The sequence below is a fragment of the Brachyhypopomus gauderio genome, chromosome 21 (genome assembly GCF_052324685.1).
Source record: "Brachyhypopomus gauderio isolate BG-103 chromosome 21, BGAUD_0.2, whole genome shotgun sequence".
In the NCBI taxonomy this organism is placed as follows: Eukaryota; Metazoa; Chordata; class Actinopteri; order Gymnotiformes; family Hypopomidae; genus Brachyhypopomus; species Brachyhypopomus gauderio.
Genome location: NC_135231.1, coordinates 8740748 through 8758247, shown reverse-complemented (window position 1 = coordinate 8758247; position 17500 = coordinate 8740748). Strand labels below are relative to the sequence as shown.

Genomic DNA, 17500 nt, shown 5'->3' with positions numbered 1-17500 from the left:
GAGTGAGTGCAGCTTTACTTGGTGTTAACGAGTTAACACTGCCTTCACCTCAGGGGAGCACCCTACAGAGAGTGAGAGTCTCCCACACACTGTCTTCACCTCAGGGGAGCACCCTACAGAGAGTGAGAGTCTCCCACACACTCCCTTCACCTCAGGGGAGCACCTTACAGAGAGTGAGTGTCTCCCACACACTGTCTTCACCTCAGGGGAGCACCCTACAGAGAGTGAGAGTCTCCCACACACTGTCTTCACCTCAGGGGAGCACCCTTGTGCAGAACACGGCCCCACACATCTACCCTTTCCATCAGGGCCACGCCCATGCCCCTCTTCAGGGGTCCTCATCCTGGGCTCCACATCACCCCCAGCAGGGCTGGGGTCATAGGTCATACTCCAGATGGCCTTGGCCATCCCACTTCTGGGTCTGTGCTGGTCTGGCTTGCCCTGGCCGCCTTACTATCAACAAAACTAGCTGGAACGTCGGAGGGACTTATAAAGTGTTAAAACCCAGACGACAGCTAAATCCATTATTGGCCATTTTTTATATCTACCATGTAAACAGACCAGTGCCTGAATCTTGGAAGAGAGCGCTGATCTATGGAGTTCCAAACATCATATTCCTTATGAACCCACAACATGGAGGGACTTTCTCTGTTACAAGCATCCCATCACGTTCACGCCTGCCTGTCCAGATTCTCCTGCGTCTAGCGGATGCCGATATTCTGTCCACTAAGGAAAAAGCTTGTCCTGAAAGGCAGAGAACGAACTTTTGATGACTTCAAAACTCCAGCGACGTGCTGGGACCTCTTCCTCCCAATGTCTGCATCTTCCTCGGGCATACAACACCTCAAGAGTGCCTGCTTACAAAACCCGTCCCTCTGGAAGTGGGCATTAAGACGAGCTGTCCGTGGAGTGCAGTGAATCTCGCCGTAGTGATTACTCAGTGGCTGCGCTGGTTAAGCCCATGTGCTTCAGCTGATCTCTGACCTAATCCTGTGTGCCGGGCTGATAACCTCATCGCCTCGGGAGAGTCTGATAACAGGTCTGATGTGTGTCTGCTGGGCTCCAAATGAACAATGGAAGGAATGGTGGTGTTGGACAGGGGGAGGGGAAGACATAGATGACATAATTCTGACTAAAACATGCTAATACGTGCCATAAACTATAAGAACCACTTCAGGTTAAAGTAGAGGGTGTCAGACAGACAGCGTTGGTGAAAGTAGAGGGTGTCAGACAGACAGCGTTGGTGAAAGTAGAGGGTGTCAGACAGACAGCGTTGGTTAAAGTAGAGGGTTTCAGACAGACAGCCCTGGTTAAAGTAGAGGGTTTCAGACAGACAGTCCTGGTTTAAAGTAGAGGGTGTCAGACAGACAGCGTTGGTGAAAGTAGAGGGTGTCAGACAGACAGTCCTGGTTTAAAGTAGAGGGTGTCAGACAGACAGCCCTGGTTACAATATTCCTGTGTCCATGTTCATGACCCTCATGGACTACTACTGTTGTTAATCCCATGTTTGTCCAATGTTAAATCAAAGCAGATGATACCCCGCATGGTTTTTGAGTCTTCATACTGAGTCAGCCTCTCTCGTCCTGTATTGTCCTGTTGTCAGGGCAACAGTAGTGATGGGCAACAGTAGTGATGGGCAACGGTAGTGACGAGCAACGGTAGTGACGGGCAACAGTAGTGACGGGCAACAGTAGTGACGGGCAACAGTAGTGACGGGCAACAGCAGTGACGGGCAACAGTAGTGACGGGCACAGCTCAAACGGAGGAAGGTTCCACTTCTTTGATTTTCCAGCCTTCCGTAAGAAACGTGTACTTCCCATCATGCACCTGCAGACCTAATTGTACGTCATTATCATCTTCAGAAACACTGGGCAGGTCTCAAACTGCAGGGGGCGCTAGCGTGCCTCTCCTCTTATACTTTCACTCAAGTGTTTTTCAAAACCCTTTTATGAATGAGGACGTTTTATCTTTTACAGTTAAGGCCAGACTTCATGGATTACCAACCCACCTCAACCTCTCCATCTGGTACCCCAGATCTCACTCTGTACACCACCCACACCACCATCACGCTCCTGTAGTCCAGTCTTGGTCTTATACTTTGATATTCATGCTTGATTTTTGAAAGAAATGCATAACTTGTAACGTAAGGATTTAACCTCTGTTTAGCCCACTACTGCCACTGTACACATGAACTGCTTAATAAAATATCAGCTGTTCCTGGGTGTGTGTTCTGAAGATGACTTTTCTGATATAGTTGGCACAGTTTACCGGTGATGTTTTCTTTGTAGATGAGGAGTTTAGGATGGTATTTCTGTCAGAGGTTGGCCGGTCTTTTGATTCATCAATGACAGCAGGACACCAGGAATGTGAAGGACCGGCCACATTTTCTGGCGTGTATAATTGATGATGTGGACATTTGTTTATGCCCTACATGACAATTCATTCATTTGATTAAGATGCAAGTATTTTGAATAATATTTTACCTCTAGACTTAAATAAAACAGGTGGTATGTGCAGAAAATATGTTTGTGTGTGTGTCTGTGTGACAGCGTGACTCTGGATGTGTGTGTGTGTGTGTGTGTGTGTGTGTGTGTGTGTACCTGGTGCAGTAGTTGTCTGAGCCGGTACAGTTGTGACTCCAGCTGTTTGTTGTGTGTGTGTGTGTGTATATATGTGTGTGTATATATATGTGTGTGTGTGTGTGTGTGTGTGTGTGTGTACCTGGTGCAGTAGTTGTCTGAGCCGGTACAGTTGTGACTCCAGCTGTTTGTTGTGGTCCTCCAGTATCTTCATGCGAGCCTCCAGACGACCTTTATGCTGCCGCAGCACTTTGGCCTCCGCCAGCAGGTCCGCCTCGTCTGGGCCGCCAGCCACGCCCCCAGCCACGCCCCTGGCCACGCCCACCAGGCTGCGCTGTCCATGCTGTTCCCGAAGCTGCTCATACTCCCTCTGCAGGGACCTACAGATTATGAGATTATGAGATTATGAGATAATGAGATTACACACACAGATTCTCACGTGCACATCAGGAGTTACTACAGAAGTAAGACCACGTGTGGTGTGTAGAAGTGTGTGCAGATATACACTGTAGTCCCGCTGAGACCGGCTGGAATTAACAAGATAACACCTGCATCTCACTCACACTCACACTACAACACAGTCACACCCCAGTCACACTCCAGCAGAGTAGCACACCGTCCTACACACCGTCCACTCCACAGTCCAGCACACCGTCCTACACACCGTCCTACACACCGTCCACCCCACAGTCCAGCACACAGACAGCGTATAACAGGCCCTACCGCTGCTCCTCCTCCAGGCGGGCTATAACTCGTTCCAGCTCTCCTCGCTCCTCCCTCTCCACGGCCTGCAGGATCTGGGCGGGGCTCTGCAACAGCTGACCGGGGTTATGCAGATTTGTAGGGGGTGACCGGGGCATGTGGGCGGGGCTCTGGGGCTGGCTGCAGGAAGCTGCTTCCCCTCCCAGAGTCTGGCAGTACTGCAGGATCAAAGCATGTTCTTCATCCCTAGAGAGAGAGAGAGAGAGAGAGAGAGAGAGAGAGAGAGAGAGAGAGAGAGAGAGAGAGAGAGAGAGAGAGAGAGAGAGAGAGAGAGAGGAATGAATGAGTAGTCAGTAGTATCAAAGCCATGTATTAACCTTCCCACACATTTATGGATTCAACTAAATTCTGACCATGATAAAGAGGACGCCAATAGCGTACAAAGTCAAAATCATCACAGCAGTCTCTCAACAGAAGAGGCCTCATGCACAATGTGACGAGCTGCCAACGCAGAACTGCTCTGGGATCAGTTTTTGAATACCTCCCCTTGATAAATATGTTCATAAGGACAGTGTCAGCTGGCCACAGGCCACTGATAATGAAGGCTGAAATGTTGTAGTAATGTCAGAGGTGGAGGACTAATGTGTGTGGTGTGTGTGTGTGGTGTGTGTGTGTGTGGTGGGGAGAGTGGGTAAGACCCTGTGTACATCCATCACTACGCAGCGCATGAGTGTGTCAACAGATCACATGACCTTGGCTTCACTACAGAGAGCTGGCGGCTCAGAGCCTGAAGTACAGCTGACCTCGTCGATACGACATGGTCCTCTTATTAGGAAAAAGCAGACCGCCAGCAGCACGCCACGGGGAGGAGAGAGATGGAGAGGGTGAGACAGGTGTGGAGAGAGAGAGGGTGAGGGAGAGAGGGGGAGAGAGAGAGAGAGGAAGAGGGAGAGAGAGGGTGAGAGAGGGTGAGAGAGAGAGAGTGAGAGAGAGAGTGAGAGAGGAAGAGTGAGAGAGGGTGAGAAAGGGAGAGAGAGAGGGTGAGAAAGAGGGAGAGAGAGAGGGTGAGAAAGAGGGAGAGAGAGAGAGTGAGAGAGGAAGAGGGAGAGAGAGAGAGGGTGAGAGAGGAAGAGGGAGAGAGAGAGGGTGAGAAAGTGGGAGAGAGAGAGAGTGAGAGAGGAAGAGGGAGAGAGAGAGAGGGTGAGAGCAGGATTATTTGTGCTAGTGTGTCTATTGTTTAAATGTATAAACCTCCAAAGATTTGGCAATACTGTAGTTTGTACAAGCATGCCAATAAAGCCATTTGACCCGAGAAAGAGAAAGAGAGAGAAAGAGAGAGAGAGAGAGAGAGAGAGAGAGAGAGAGAGAGAGAGAGAGAGAGAGAATGTGAAGTGTATATTCAGAGGATGTTTCTGAGGATAGTGAGGAGAGTGTGTGTATGTATGTGTGTGTGTGTGTAGTGTACATCTATGAAGATTGCGGGAAGTGTGTGTGTGTGTGTGTGTGTAGTGTACATCTCTGAGGATAGTGAGGAGAGCGTGTGTGTGTGTGTGTGTAGTGTACTGTGTGTGTGTGCGTGCGTGTGTGCGTGTGTGTGGATGTGCATGTGTGTGTAGTATACATCTCTGAGGATAATGGGGTGTGTGTGTGTGTGTGTGTGTGTGTGTGTGTGTGTGTGTGTACTGTACATCTCTGAGGATAATGGGGTGTGTGTGTGTGTGTGTGTGTGTGTGTGTGTGTGTGTATGTGTGTGTAGTGTAGATCTCTGAGGAGTGGGTCATTGACTGTGCGCTATCAGCTTCGATCTTTCGTGCCACCTCAGACTCCCCCAACACACCAGCCTGTCTACACCTCTCCGTCTACACCTCTCCGTCTACACCTCTCCGTCTGCACCTCTCTGTCTACACCACTCTGTCTACACCACTCTGTCTACACCACTCTGTCTACACCACTCCGTCTACACCACTCCGTCTACACCACTCCGTCTACACCTCTCTGTCTACACCTCTCCGTCTACACCTCTCCGTCTACACCTCTCCGTCTACACCACTCCGTCTACACCTCTCCGTCTACACCACTCCGTCTACACCACTCCGTCTACACCACTCCGTCTACACCTCTCTGTCTACACCTCTCCGTCTACACCTCTCCGTCTACACCTCTCCGTCTACACCACTCTGTCTACACCTCTCCCTGCTAGTCTTACATGCTGATCACAGTCCTGCCTAAGGGGCGGCCATCTTCACAGAGGCGCTCGTTACCACGGTGACTGACGTTGTTCCCACACCACGAGTGTCGCGAGGTCGTCATGGCCACGCTCGGCTGTGATCACGCGGACGGCTTGAAAGCGCTAGCGGTGGGTCGGCATGGCGACAGGGTCGGCTGCACGTGGTGGAACGGCACTTGACCTTTAGTTAATGAGGTGGCGTGCAGTTCAGCGCCCCTCCTTAACCTCCCCACCCTCCTCCCCCTCCTCACCCTCCACACCTCCGTGATACTCCTCCCTCAGCTCCCCCCTCCGTCTCTCTCTGAACAGGATCTGTGCTCTGATCAATGAGAGCTACACGACCCCCTCACACTGGACATGACAGTGTGGATTAGCTCCTGTCTGAATCACCGCGTGCGGTTCCCCACACGCCTCCTGTGTCTCACCCTCACACGCTCACACAGGGGCCGTCAGAGGGGCTACACTGATCTGTGTCTGTGGGCTTCAGTACACAACTAGAAGAGGATGCAGGAAATAGAGATGAGAGTTAAAAGGGGGTGGGAGAGACTTACAGGGGTGTAGGGGAGACATACAGGGGGTGTAGGGGAGACATATGGGGGTGGGAGAGACTTACAGGGGTGTAGGGGAGACATACGGGGGTGGGAGAGACTTACAGGGGTGTAGGGGAGGCATACGGGGGGTGTAGGGGAGACATATTGGGGTGGGAGAGACTTACAGGAGTGTAGGGGAGACATACGGGGTGGGGGAGACATATGGGGTGGGAGAGACTTACGGGGGGGGGTGTGGGGGAGACATATGGGGGTGGAGAGGAGACATACGGGGGTGTAGGGGAGACATACGGGGGTGGAGGGGAGACATACGGGGGTGTAGGGGAGACATACGGGGGTGGAGGGGAGACATACGGGGGTGGAGGAGACATACGGGGTGGAGGAGACATACAGGGGGTGGAGGAGACATACGGGGGTGGAAGGTGACTTACAGGGAGGACAGAGATGGGGTGGGAGTCAGGGGGTGAGAGAGGGTGAGAGAGAGGGAGATTGTGTGAGAGAGAGAGAGAGAGAGAGAGAGAGAGAGAGGAGAGAGAGAGAGATATTTTTACTTTCATAAGCCTTTGTTCTTGGAGCTGTGGCATTGAAACATTTAATGCACTCAACCCTTTAATCTGAACTGATCCTTTTTCAAAGATTCCACAATGTCCATTTTCAAATTTCATTTTTTAATATTCTCAAACTCAGCTTTGGCAATACAAGTGTATTTTGAATTGACCTGAATTGAGTCTGAGAGAGAAAGATCAAATGCTGACCATATTTTCATATTTTATTCCCTTGTCTTTAAAGATAAGTGGGTACAATAAAGAGAAGAGAACTGTGTGTGTGTGTGTGTGTGTGTGTGTGTGTGTGTGTGTGTGTGTGTGTGTGTGTGTGTGTGTGTGTGTGTGTCCAGCAGGCAATTCAAAGTGGGAGATGTGGGAAGTGGATCTGAGAACTGCAAGAACAAATTGGAGGTTGGGTGGAGATGTGTGTACTGGTTTGAGTGGGGATTAATGTACTGGTTTGGGTGGAGGTGAGTGTACTGGGTTAGGTGGAGGTGAGTGTACTGGATTGGGTGGAGATGAGTGTACTGGGTTAGATGGAGGTGAGTGTACTGGTTTGGGTGGAGGTGAGTGTACTGGTTTGGGTGTAGGTGAGTGTACTGGGTTTGGGTGGAGGTGAATGTACTGGGTTGGGTGGAGATGAGTGTTCTGGGTTAGGTGGAGGTGAGTGTACTGGTTTGGGTGGAGATGAGTGTACTGGTTTGGGTGGAGGTGAGTGTACCGGGTTAGGTGGAGGTGAGTGTACCAGGTTTGGGTGGAGGTGAGTGTACTGGTTTGGGTGGAGGTGAATGTACTGGGTTGGGTGGAGGTGAGTGTACCGGGTTAGGTGGAGGTGAGTGTACTGGTTTGGGTGGAGATGAGTGTACTGGTTTGGGTGGAGGTGAGTGTACCGGGTTAGGTGGAGGTGAGTGTACTGGTGTGGGTGGAGGTGAGTGTACTGGTTTGGGTGGGGGTGAGTGTACTGGTTTGGGTGGAGGTTAATGTACTGGGTTTGGGTGGATGTGAGTGTACTGGTTTGGGTGGAAGTGAGTGTACTGGTGTGGGTGGAGGTGAGTGTACTGGTTTGGGTGGAGATGAGTGTACTGGGTTAGGTGGAGGTGAGTGTACTGGTGTGGGTGGAGGTGAGTGTACTGGTTTGGATGGAGGTGAATGTACTGGGTTTGGGTGGAGGTGAGTGTACTGGTGTGGGTGGGGCCGAACAAAAGTGAAGTGCCAACTCCCTGTTCATGTGTGTAATGAAAAACCAAGACACAAGACAAAGAGTGAGTCACTGCTAGTGATGAAGAAATGGATATGACACCATGGAGAAATAACAGAAGAGAGGGGAGGAGATAGAGGAGAAGAGAGGAAGAGGGGGAGAGGAGAAGAGAGAGAGAGGGAGAGTGGGTGGGAGGAGAGGAGAGGGGGAGTTAGGGAGAGTGTGAAGACTGAATAAAATCAAAAGATTAGACATAATTCTGCAGCATATGGCGCTGGCGTTAATCTGGTGTCCACGCTGGGTGTGTTGAGGAGCTTCACAGGGCTGTGTGGCCCACACGCTGGGGGCAGCGAAGTCGTTTAGGGGGAAGCCAAACCACACCCAGGTGGTCTAACAGCACGTAGCAGACACCTGACCACATCTAAGAGGGTTCGTATTCACAAACGCAAATTAACTTTCATTACATTACTGCTCTCTACTCTCCAACCTATTGGAAAGATTTTCTCAGTGTCCAACTTTTGCTTGTGAAACTGCTGGTGACGTCTAGAGATAGATCATATAACCTGCCTGCAATGGCTGAACACACACACACACACACACACACACACACACACACACACACACACACACACACACACACACACACACACACACACACACACACACACGCGCGCGCTCACAGAGTGGAGGTGAGGTCTTCAGGTGCTCTTCAACATACAGATCAATGAGGTCAATGATGTGGTCAACACACCAGCCAATACTGCAGCTGCACACGCTTACTGAACATCACAGCCCTATTTACCTGTGTGTGTGTGTGTGTGTGTGTGTGTGTGTGTGTGTGTGTGTGTGTGTGTGTGTGTGTGTGTGTGTGTGAGTGAGAGAGAGAGAGAGAGAGAGCAGATTTTCTTGAAGCTGAACAGTCTGCTGCCACCTGTCTCCTTCAGTAACCTACTGTACAGAACAGATCTCTCCTAACCTACTGTATAGAACAGATCTCTCCTAACCTACTATACAGAACAGATCTCTCCTAACCTACTGTACAGAACAGATCTCTCCTAACCTACTGTACAGAACAGATCTCTCCTAACCTATTATACACAACAGATCTCTCCTAACCTATTGTACAGAACAGATCTCTCCTAACCTACTGTACAGAACAGATCTCTCCTAACCTACTGTACAGAACAGATCTCTCCTAACCTACTGTACAGAACAGATCTCTCCTAACCTACTATACAGAACAGATCTCTCCTAATCTACTGTACAGAACAGATCTCTCCTAACCTACTGTACAGAACAGATCTCTCCTAACATACTATACAGAACAGATCTCTCCTAATCTACTGTACAGAACAGATCTCTCCTAATCTACTGTACAGAACAGATCTCTCCTAACCTACTATACAGAACAGATCTCTCCTAATCTACTGTACAGAACAGATCTCTCCTAACCTACTATACAGAACAGATTTCTCCTAACCTACTATACAGAACAGATCTCTCCTAATCTACTGTACAGAACAGATCTCTCCTAATCTACTATACAGAACAGATCTCTCCTAACCTATTGTACAGAACAGATCTCTCCTAACCTACTGTACAGAACAGATCTCTCCTAACCTATTATACAGAACAGATCTCTCCTAACCTACTGTACACAACAGATCTCTCCTAATCTACTGTACAGAACAGATCTCTCCTAACCTACTGCACAGAACAGATCTCTCCTAACCTACTGTACAGAACAGATCTCTCCTAATCTACTGTACAGAACAGATCTCTCCTAACCTACTATACAGAACAGATCTCTCCTAACCTACTGTACAGAACAGATCTCTCCTAATCTACTGTACAGAACAGATCTCTCCTAACCTACTGTACAGAACAGATCTCTCCTAACCTACTGTACAGAACAGATCTCTCCTAACATACTATACAGAACAGATCTCTCCTAATCTACTGTACAGAACAGATCTCTCCTAATCTACTGTACAGAACAGATCTCTCCTAACCTACTATACAGAACAGATTTCTCCTAACCTACTATACAGAACAGATCTCTCCTAATCTACTGTACAGAACAGATCTCTCCTAACCTACTATACAGAACAGATTTCTCCTAACCTACTATACAGAACAGATCTCTCCTAATCTACTGTACAGAACAGATCTCTCCTAATCTACTGTACAGAACAGATCTCTCATAATCTACTCCCCCAATGTGTTTGCCTAAAATCTCCTTTGATTTGCCCCTTCACCTGTTTGGATGGGGCTGTAATCTGCATGGGGAGGCGTGTGTGTAAATCTCTAAATCACTTCACGCTGGGTCACTTCACGCTGGGTCGTCTCTGCTCAGCTTTAGTTCTGGGTGTCGTATTTACGAGGGCCCCTTACATGGCCGTGCTACACTTGATCTCCGCCTCGGTCGGAAAAGCCATCGACGTTTCTCTTATGAGGCTCACACTCTGCTCCTCCAGACAAGTCCCTTCACGGCAGCAGTGCCGGGATTGGTAACGTGATTAGAACCGAACATAAGGTCCAGCTTAAATTAGAAGCGGTTCGGCTTCTACTAGAAGCGGTTCCACCTAGGGCTGGGAGTCCGTCCTTCAGGACTGGATGGGGGGGTGTAGAGGGAGGGGCTGTGGGGGGGTTGCTGTAGAGGGAGGGGCTGTAGAGGGAGGGGCTGTAGGGGGGGGTGTTTGCTGTAGAGGGAGGGGCTGTAAGGGGGGGCTGTAGATGGAGGGGCTGTAAGGGGGGGCTGTAGAGGGAGGGGCTGTGGGGGGGTTGCTGTAGAGGGAGGGGCTGTAGGGGGGGCTGTAGAGGGAGGGGCTGTAAGGGGGGGCTGTAGAGGGAGGGGCTGTGGGGGGGTTGCTGTAGAGGGAGGGGCTGTAAGGGGGGGCTGCTGTAGAGGGAGGGGCTGTGGGGGGGGTGTAGAGGGAGGGGCTGTAAGGGGGGGTGCTGTAGAGGGAGGGGCTGTAAGGGGGGGGGCTGTAGAGGGTCTAGCTAGCTAGCGGGTGTCCTTTAGGGCCTCGTTAAGGTAGTGGAACACTGGCCTCAGACAGGAACTTGAAACAGCCATTTGCTGAATGACAGGAAAGCGGCTTATGACAGCAGTGCACTGTGGGTATTGTGCTTTAATACTTACATGCTTCCAGTAGCTGAGCTGCTATCTGTAGGCAGAGAACCATTAGAGCGCTCCATTTGAGCCAGTCTGAGGGAGAAAGGGAGACACAGAGAGAGAGAGAAAGCAAGGAAAAACTGAGAAATATTGGTTTCGTCACAGTTGGCAATAATAATTTATGATCAGACAGGCGTTTTCCAGGAATAAATGACTTGTGGGTCAGTTGTGACAATTGGCTTACTGCTTTATTTATGGGTGAGGAAATGGAACAAACAACAGACTCCCAAACAAGTAAATAAATAAACAGGCAGAGGCTAACAGGGCAAGACACAGTCAGTATAGCACAGGCAGAGGCTAACAGGGCAGGACACAGTCAATATAGCACAGGCTGAGGCTAACAGGGCAGGACACAGTCAGTATAGCACAGGCAGAGGCTAACAGGGCAGGACACAGTCAGTATAGCACAGGCTGAGGCTAACAGGGCAGGACACAGTCAGTATAGCACAGGCAGAGGCTAACAGGGCAGGACACAGTCAGTATAGCACAGGCTGAAGCTAACAGGGCAAGACACAGTCAGTATAGCACAGGCAGAGGCTAACAGGGCAGGACACAGTCAGTATAGCACAGGCTGAAGCTAACAGGGCAGGACACAGTCAGTATAGCACAGACAGAGGCTAACAGGGCAGGACACAGTCAGTACAGCACAGGCTGAGGCTAACGGGGCAGGACACAGTCGGTACAGCACATGCAGAGGCTAACAGGGCAGGACACAGTCGGTATAGCACAGGCTGAGGCTAAAAGGGCAGGACACAGTCAGTATAGCACAGGCTGAGGCTAACAGGGCAGGACACAGGCAACACAACAGTTTTATTCCACACTCAGCAATACCTTGACAGTGTAGCTCCAATTAAAACAAAATTAATTAGGGAGAAAAAGCTATCACCATGGTATGACGAACACACTCGTCTTCTAAAACAGGCAGCTCGAGCAGCGGAGCGAAAATGGAAATCCACCTCACTAGAAGTGTTTAGAATCACATGGAAAGACGCCATAGTCAAATATAAACATGCCCTAAATAAAAGCTAGAGCCGCATACTATTCAACACTAATAGAAAACAACAAAAATAACCCTAGATTTCTCTTCGCGACGGTATCTAAACTAACAAGAAATATCAACGACACTAGTTCTAACACAGCACTTACACACACTAGCGATGCATTTTTAAACTTTTTCAATAATAAAATAGATAATATCCGACTACAGAGTCATAATACATCGCAGCCTAACCTCCAATCCAACCCCAGTAGTTCAGCTATTAGTAACTATGCATCCAAAAATATTACTGAGCTAAATATCTTCAATCCTATATCGCAAAAAGAGCTCACAACATTGATTAATTCGTCTAAGCCTACATCATGTATATTTGACCCAGTTCCAACCCGTCTATTTAAAGACCTACTCCCAGCCACTGCAGGGCCCTTACTTAATATGATTAACTCCTCCCTTAACCTAGGTTACATGCCCAAACAATTAAAATGCGCCGTAATTAGACCCTTGATAAAAAAACAGAATCTCGATCCGCAGATTTTAGCCAACTATAGACCCATTTCTAATCTCCCATTTATCTCTAAAATTTTAGAAAAAGCAGTTTCCAATCAGTTAAACCACTATCTCCAATCAAATAGTATCCATGAAAAGTTCCAATCAGGATTTAGACCAAACCACAGCACTGAAACAGCCTTACTCAGGGTAGTGAATGATCTACTAATATCGGCCGATAATGGGCTCATCTCGTTCCTTATACTGTTGGATCTTAGTGCAGCTTTTGATACTGTAGACCACAACATTTTGCTGGATAGACTAGAAAACACAGTAGGTATTAAAGGAGTCGCACTCTCCTGGTTTAGATCATATTTAACTGACCGCTTCCAATGTGTAAGTTTTAATAATAAAACCTCTAAATCTGTGCAGGTTAAATATGGTGTCCCACAAGGGACAGTCCTAGGACCACTTCTATTCACACTGTACATGTTACCCTTAGGCGAAATTATGCATAAGCATGACATCAGTTTCCATTCCTACGCAGACGACACTCAGCTATATTTATCGGCAAAACCCGATGATTTAGGCGCAAACAGTAAGATTGAGAAATGTGTAGAAGAGATAAAACATTGGATGGCATGTAACTTTCTAGCACTAAATGCCGATAAAACAGAATTGATAATAGTTGGGTCTAGGGCTGCGAGAGACAAGATACATAATGCAGCATTGAATCTACATTCTTTTACTATAACCCCCAGCGCAGAGGTAAAGAACTTGGGCGTCACAATAGACCCAGATCTCTCGTTCGATACACATATTAATAATATAACTAGGGTAGCGTTCTTTCACTTGCGCAACATTGCCAAAATTAGACACATATTAAATATTAGTGATGCAGAAAAACGAATCCATGCATTCATATCCTCTCGTTTAGATTATTGCAACAGTCTCCTAGCTGGATGTTCTGGTAAATCGATAAACAAACTCCAGCTGGTTCAGAACGCAGCAGCACGAGTTTTAACAAAAACTAAAAAGTTTGATCACATTAGTCCCATACTATCGTCATTACACTGGCTGCCAATTAGATTCCGTATTGACTATAAAATACTTTTATTAACATATAAAACGCTGCATGGCTTAGCTCCAGACTATCTTAGTGAACTTATTGAACAATATAACCCAGCGCGTTCACTTCGCTCGCAGGACGCAGGGTTATTAACTGTTCCTAGGATGAAAAAGATCACAGCAGGTGGAAGAGCCTTTTCTTTTAAAGCTCCACAATTGTGGAATAATCTTCCTGCCTCTATTCGGGACTCAGACACAGTCAATGTTTAAAACTCGATTAAAGACTCATCTGTTTAGTTTGGCCTTTGATTAATCTGTTACATATTTACTACATCTCGTATCTTTTCTCCGAGGTTCACCTGGAGAGTAACATTGCAGTCGAAGCCTACAATACCAGCATCGCTGCTCCGACACGGAATGAAAGCCTGGCGTTCATCAACAGACATTTACAGTGACAATATCATAACCCAGAACTTTCATTTTTACCTTTACTTAGTCTGATTGTGTGATTTGTGTGTGACTTGTGTATTTGTCTGTATTTTGTGTAATCTGTGTGTTAACGGGCCGCCCAATGGAGGATGGGTTCCCTTTTGAGTCTTGGTTCTCCCGAGGTTTCTTCCTATTCCCCACCATCATAGGGAGTTTTTCCTCGCCACTGTCGCCTTTGGCTTGCTCATTAGGGTTCTGGACCCGTAGTATTGTTAACCTTTTAAATCCTGTAAAGCGCTTTGTGACAACATGTGTTGTGAAAAGCGCTATACAAATAAACTTTGATTGATTGATTGATTGACACAGTCAGTACAGCACAGGCAGAGGCTAACAGGTCAGTACAGTATGTTCTCATGAAAGAACTCATTATTATACTCACCCCATTTAAACAGAGTGCTTTCTTATTGTAAGAGGCAATAATCTAACTTTCCCACCACACACACAAATGCACCCTTGCATGCGCACAACGATCCATACATGAATGGGCACACACACACACACACACACACACACACACACACACACAAACGCACGCACGCATGCACACTAACACACGCGCATGCACACATGCACACGCCCGCACACGCGCACACACACACAAATGCACACACACACACACACGCCCGCACACACACACACACACACACACATTTTTCCATGCAACTACTTTGTTTCCCCCTGACAAATAGCACACATAATAGGATTGGATTTACAGAAGTGGGGGACATTTACAGTCCAATAATAGCTGCGTGTGTGTGTGTGTGTGTGTGTGTGTGTGTGTGTGTGTGTGTGTGTGTGTGTGTGTGTGTGTGTGTGTTGCATGCATGTGTGTTTGTGTGTGCGTGTGTGTGCTCTGTAAGTCTACTCCAAGAAAAGAACAGGGTCATGTTGAATAGGTGTGTGTGAGTGTGAGCAGTCAAGGCCAAGTCCTGCACTGATAGTGCTGTAGGAATACATGGCTTTGAAGGCTCTGTGTGTTGTGTGTGTGTGTGTGTGTGAGAGAGAGAGAGAGAGAGAGAGAGAGAGAGAGAGTGTGTGTGTGTGATGGCTACGTGCTGGTGTGTTTCTCTATCCTCAGGTATATGGAGAATGTGTGTGTGTGTGTGTGTGTGTGTGTGTCGTGGGGAGTGTGTGTGATTTGTGTGTGTTTGTGTAGGCGTGTGTGTGTTTGTGTGTGTGTGTGTGTGTGTGTGTAGGCGTGAGTGTGTATGTGTTTTGTGTGTGTGTGTGTGTGTGTGTGTGTGTGTGTGTGTGTGTGTGTGTGTAGGCGTGTGTGTGTGTGTGTGTGTAGGCGTGAGTGTGTGTGGTGTGTGTGATGATACCTGCTGGCGAACTGCTCTATTCTGGAGTGTGTGTCATCATGAGGGAAGCTGGGGTGACTGGGAGAGCCTGCAACAAACAAACAAACGTAAACAAACAAACACAAACAACAACAAACATGGGAGGTGTGAGAGAAGCAGCTGTGGTCACCACACTGCTCTCCTGTCGTCTAGCAGGCCGGCTGGGGTTAGGATGGACAGAGCGGGGGAGGTTAGGAGGAGAGGAAGGAGGAGGGTGCTGGAGGTGGAGGTGGTGGTGCAGGCTGCATGCTCTCGGATGAGGAAGAGGAGGGTGGCGATGAGGGGCGCGTGTCGGGGGGGGGGGGGGGGGGTTGGGGCGGGTGCTGGGCGTGCTGGGGGAGGGGCTCATGCGTATACTCACTCATACTGCTCTGGACAACATGCTGATCAGAGTGACCGGACTGTGGGAGAAAACACACGGAGGGGGGCGGAGAGGGGGAGGGGGGCACCACAGAAGAGAATATTTAGGGTCAAAGGTCGCACAATGAAGAGGCCAGAGCCACACATATGGGACAGGTGGTGTGGATAATCAGACCCCCGGTGCAAGCCCGACCCACATCCGTCCCCGCTGGCTTTAACCTGAGCTGGTGCGCACGCCCAACACACGACCAGCAGAACCACGCGTCCCCTTCCCGCTGATCCTCAAGGCTGGCACGGAAAAGCACTTCAGAAACTGACCCCCCCTAGTGGCCCCCGCTGGTCGGGCGAGCACGCCGGAGTCCGAAACCCAGCAGGACCGCTCAGACCCCGCCCTCCAAGAGGATTGGCCATGATAGCAGACGATTCACAGGGAAAGGAGGAGAGAGAGGGAGAGAAAAAGAGGGGGGGAGAGTGAGATGGGGGGAGAGATAGAGGGGGGTGAGAGAGAAAGAGAGAGGGATAAGCAAAGAAATGAAAAGGTATCAGATGGATCATGACAGGAACGGGGTGCTTCGGTAAGGGCTGCTTGGGCATTCACCATACGTGTTCTTGAACAGAAAACCAATCAACAGATAGAAAAAGACAGAAAAGAAAACAGGGACTAAGTGAACATTTGTCATCATGAAAAGTGTTTAGTTCTGCCCCAATGATCTAATGCGCTTACAGCAGCAGCAAATATGTCGGGTTTGCAGTGAAAGCGCCATCATTCCCATCTACCCGCCTGCACGCTCAGGAGTGTGAGCTCACGGGCCAGGATGTAACGAGGCACGCTCTAACGAGGCACTGCCCTAACGAGGCACTGCCCTAACGAGGCATGCTTTACGAGGCACTGCCCTAACGAGGCCTGCCCTAACGAGGCACGCTTTAACGAGGCACTGCCCTAACGAGGTACTGCCCTAATGAGGCCTGCCCTAACGAGGCACTGCCCTAACGAGGCCTGCTTAATGAGGTCCACCAAAACGAGGGCATGCTTTAATGAGGTCCGCTGTAACGAGGCACACCGCCTCAAGCTGAGCCCACCTGGCTAACCAGGCCCGGAATATAAGCTCGGGAATACAAACGGTCTGCGTGGCGCCCTGGGGAGGGGAGGAGAAATCGGACCACGCGCCCTCACTCCGCTCTGGGGAGGAGGGGCAGGAAGTGCATTTCACAGAGCAACAGAGAACGGGTCGTGATTTTAAGACGGTTTGTGAGGGAAGCTGGAGCAGTAACGGAATTCACGCGTTGGCCAGATAACAGCACACAGAGAGGGTTGAACAGTAAAAGAGGAGAGAAGAGGGTGTGTGTGGTGTGTGTGTGTGAGGTGTGAGTGTGTGTGCGTGTGTGTGTGTGTGTGTGTGTTGTGAGAGAGTAGAAGGGGCTACAGGATTCTGCTCCAACATCACGTCTGGTAGAGAGGCTGGTTTATGGCTTGTTGCAGGGGGACAGGGGGAGACACACTGAAGTGGGGCTGTAATCTCAGACAACCGTGATCTGAGCACATTCCAAACCAGCGTCCCAACGGGGACGGGGACACAGAAGGAGATTAGACAGCCTGTAAAGAGGCGCGTGGAACCTCAGCCAGCAGACACCCACGTGAGCCGTCATCCACCGCAATGGAGTGAGCTCACGTGCAGCTCTGACCACTTTACCAGCAGGAGACAGCCCGTCTGAGAGGACACAGAGAGAGGAGACAGCCCCGTCTGAGAGAGACGCATGTCCGGCACTCAGCCAGCCAACTTGA

General features: G+C 49.2%; 1 protein-coding gene across 1 annotated transcript in view; it reads right to left on the bottom strand.

Annotated features, from left to right (window-relative positions):
* Positions 1–17500, bottom strand: part of utrn (utrophin) — a 158061-nt gene that overhangs the window by 9895 nt on the left and 130666 nt on the right. Inside the window, 7 exon segments of the mRNA XM_076984167.1 lie at positions 2722–2959; positions 3303–3527; positions 10945–11010; positions 15340–15383; positions 15385–15406; positions 15719–15735; positions 15737–15758. Coding sequence (XP_076840282.1) covers positions 2722–2959; positions 3303–3527; positions 10945–11010; positions 15340–15383; positions 15385–15406; positions 15719–15735; positions 15737–15758 — 634 coding nt within the window.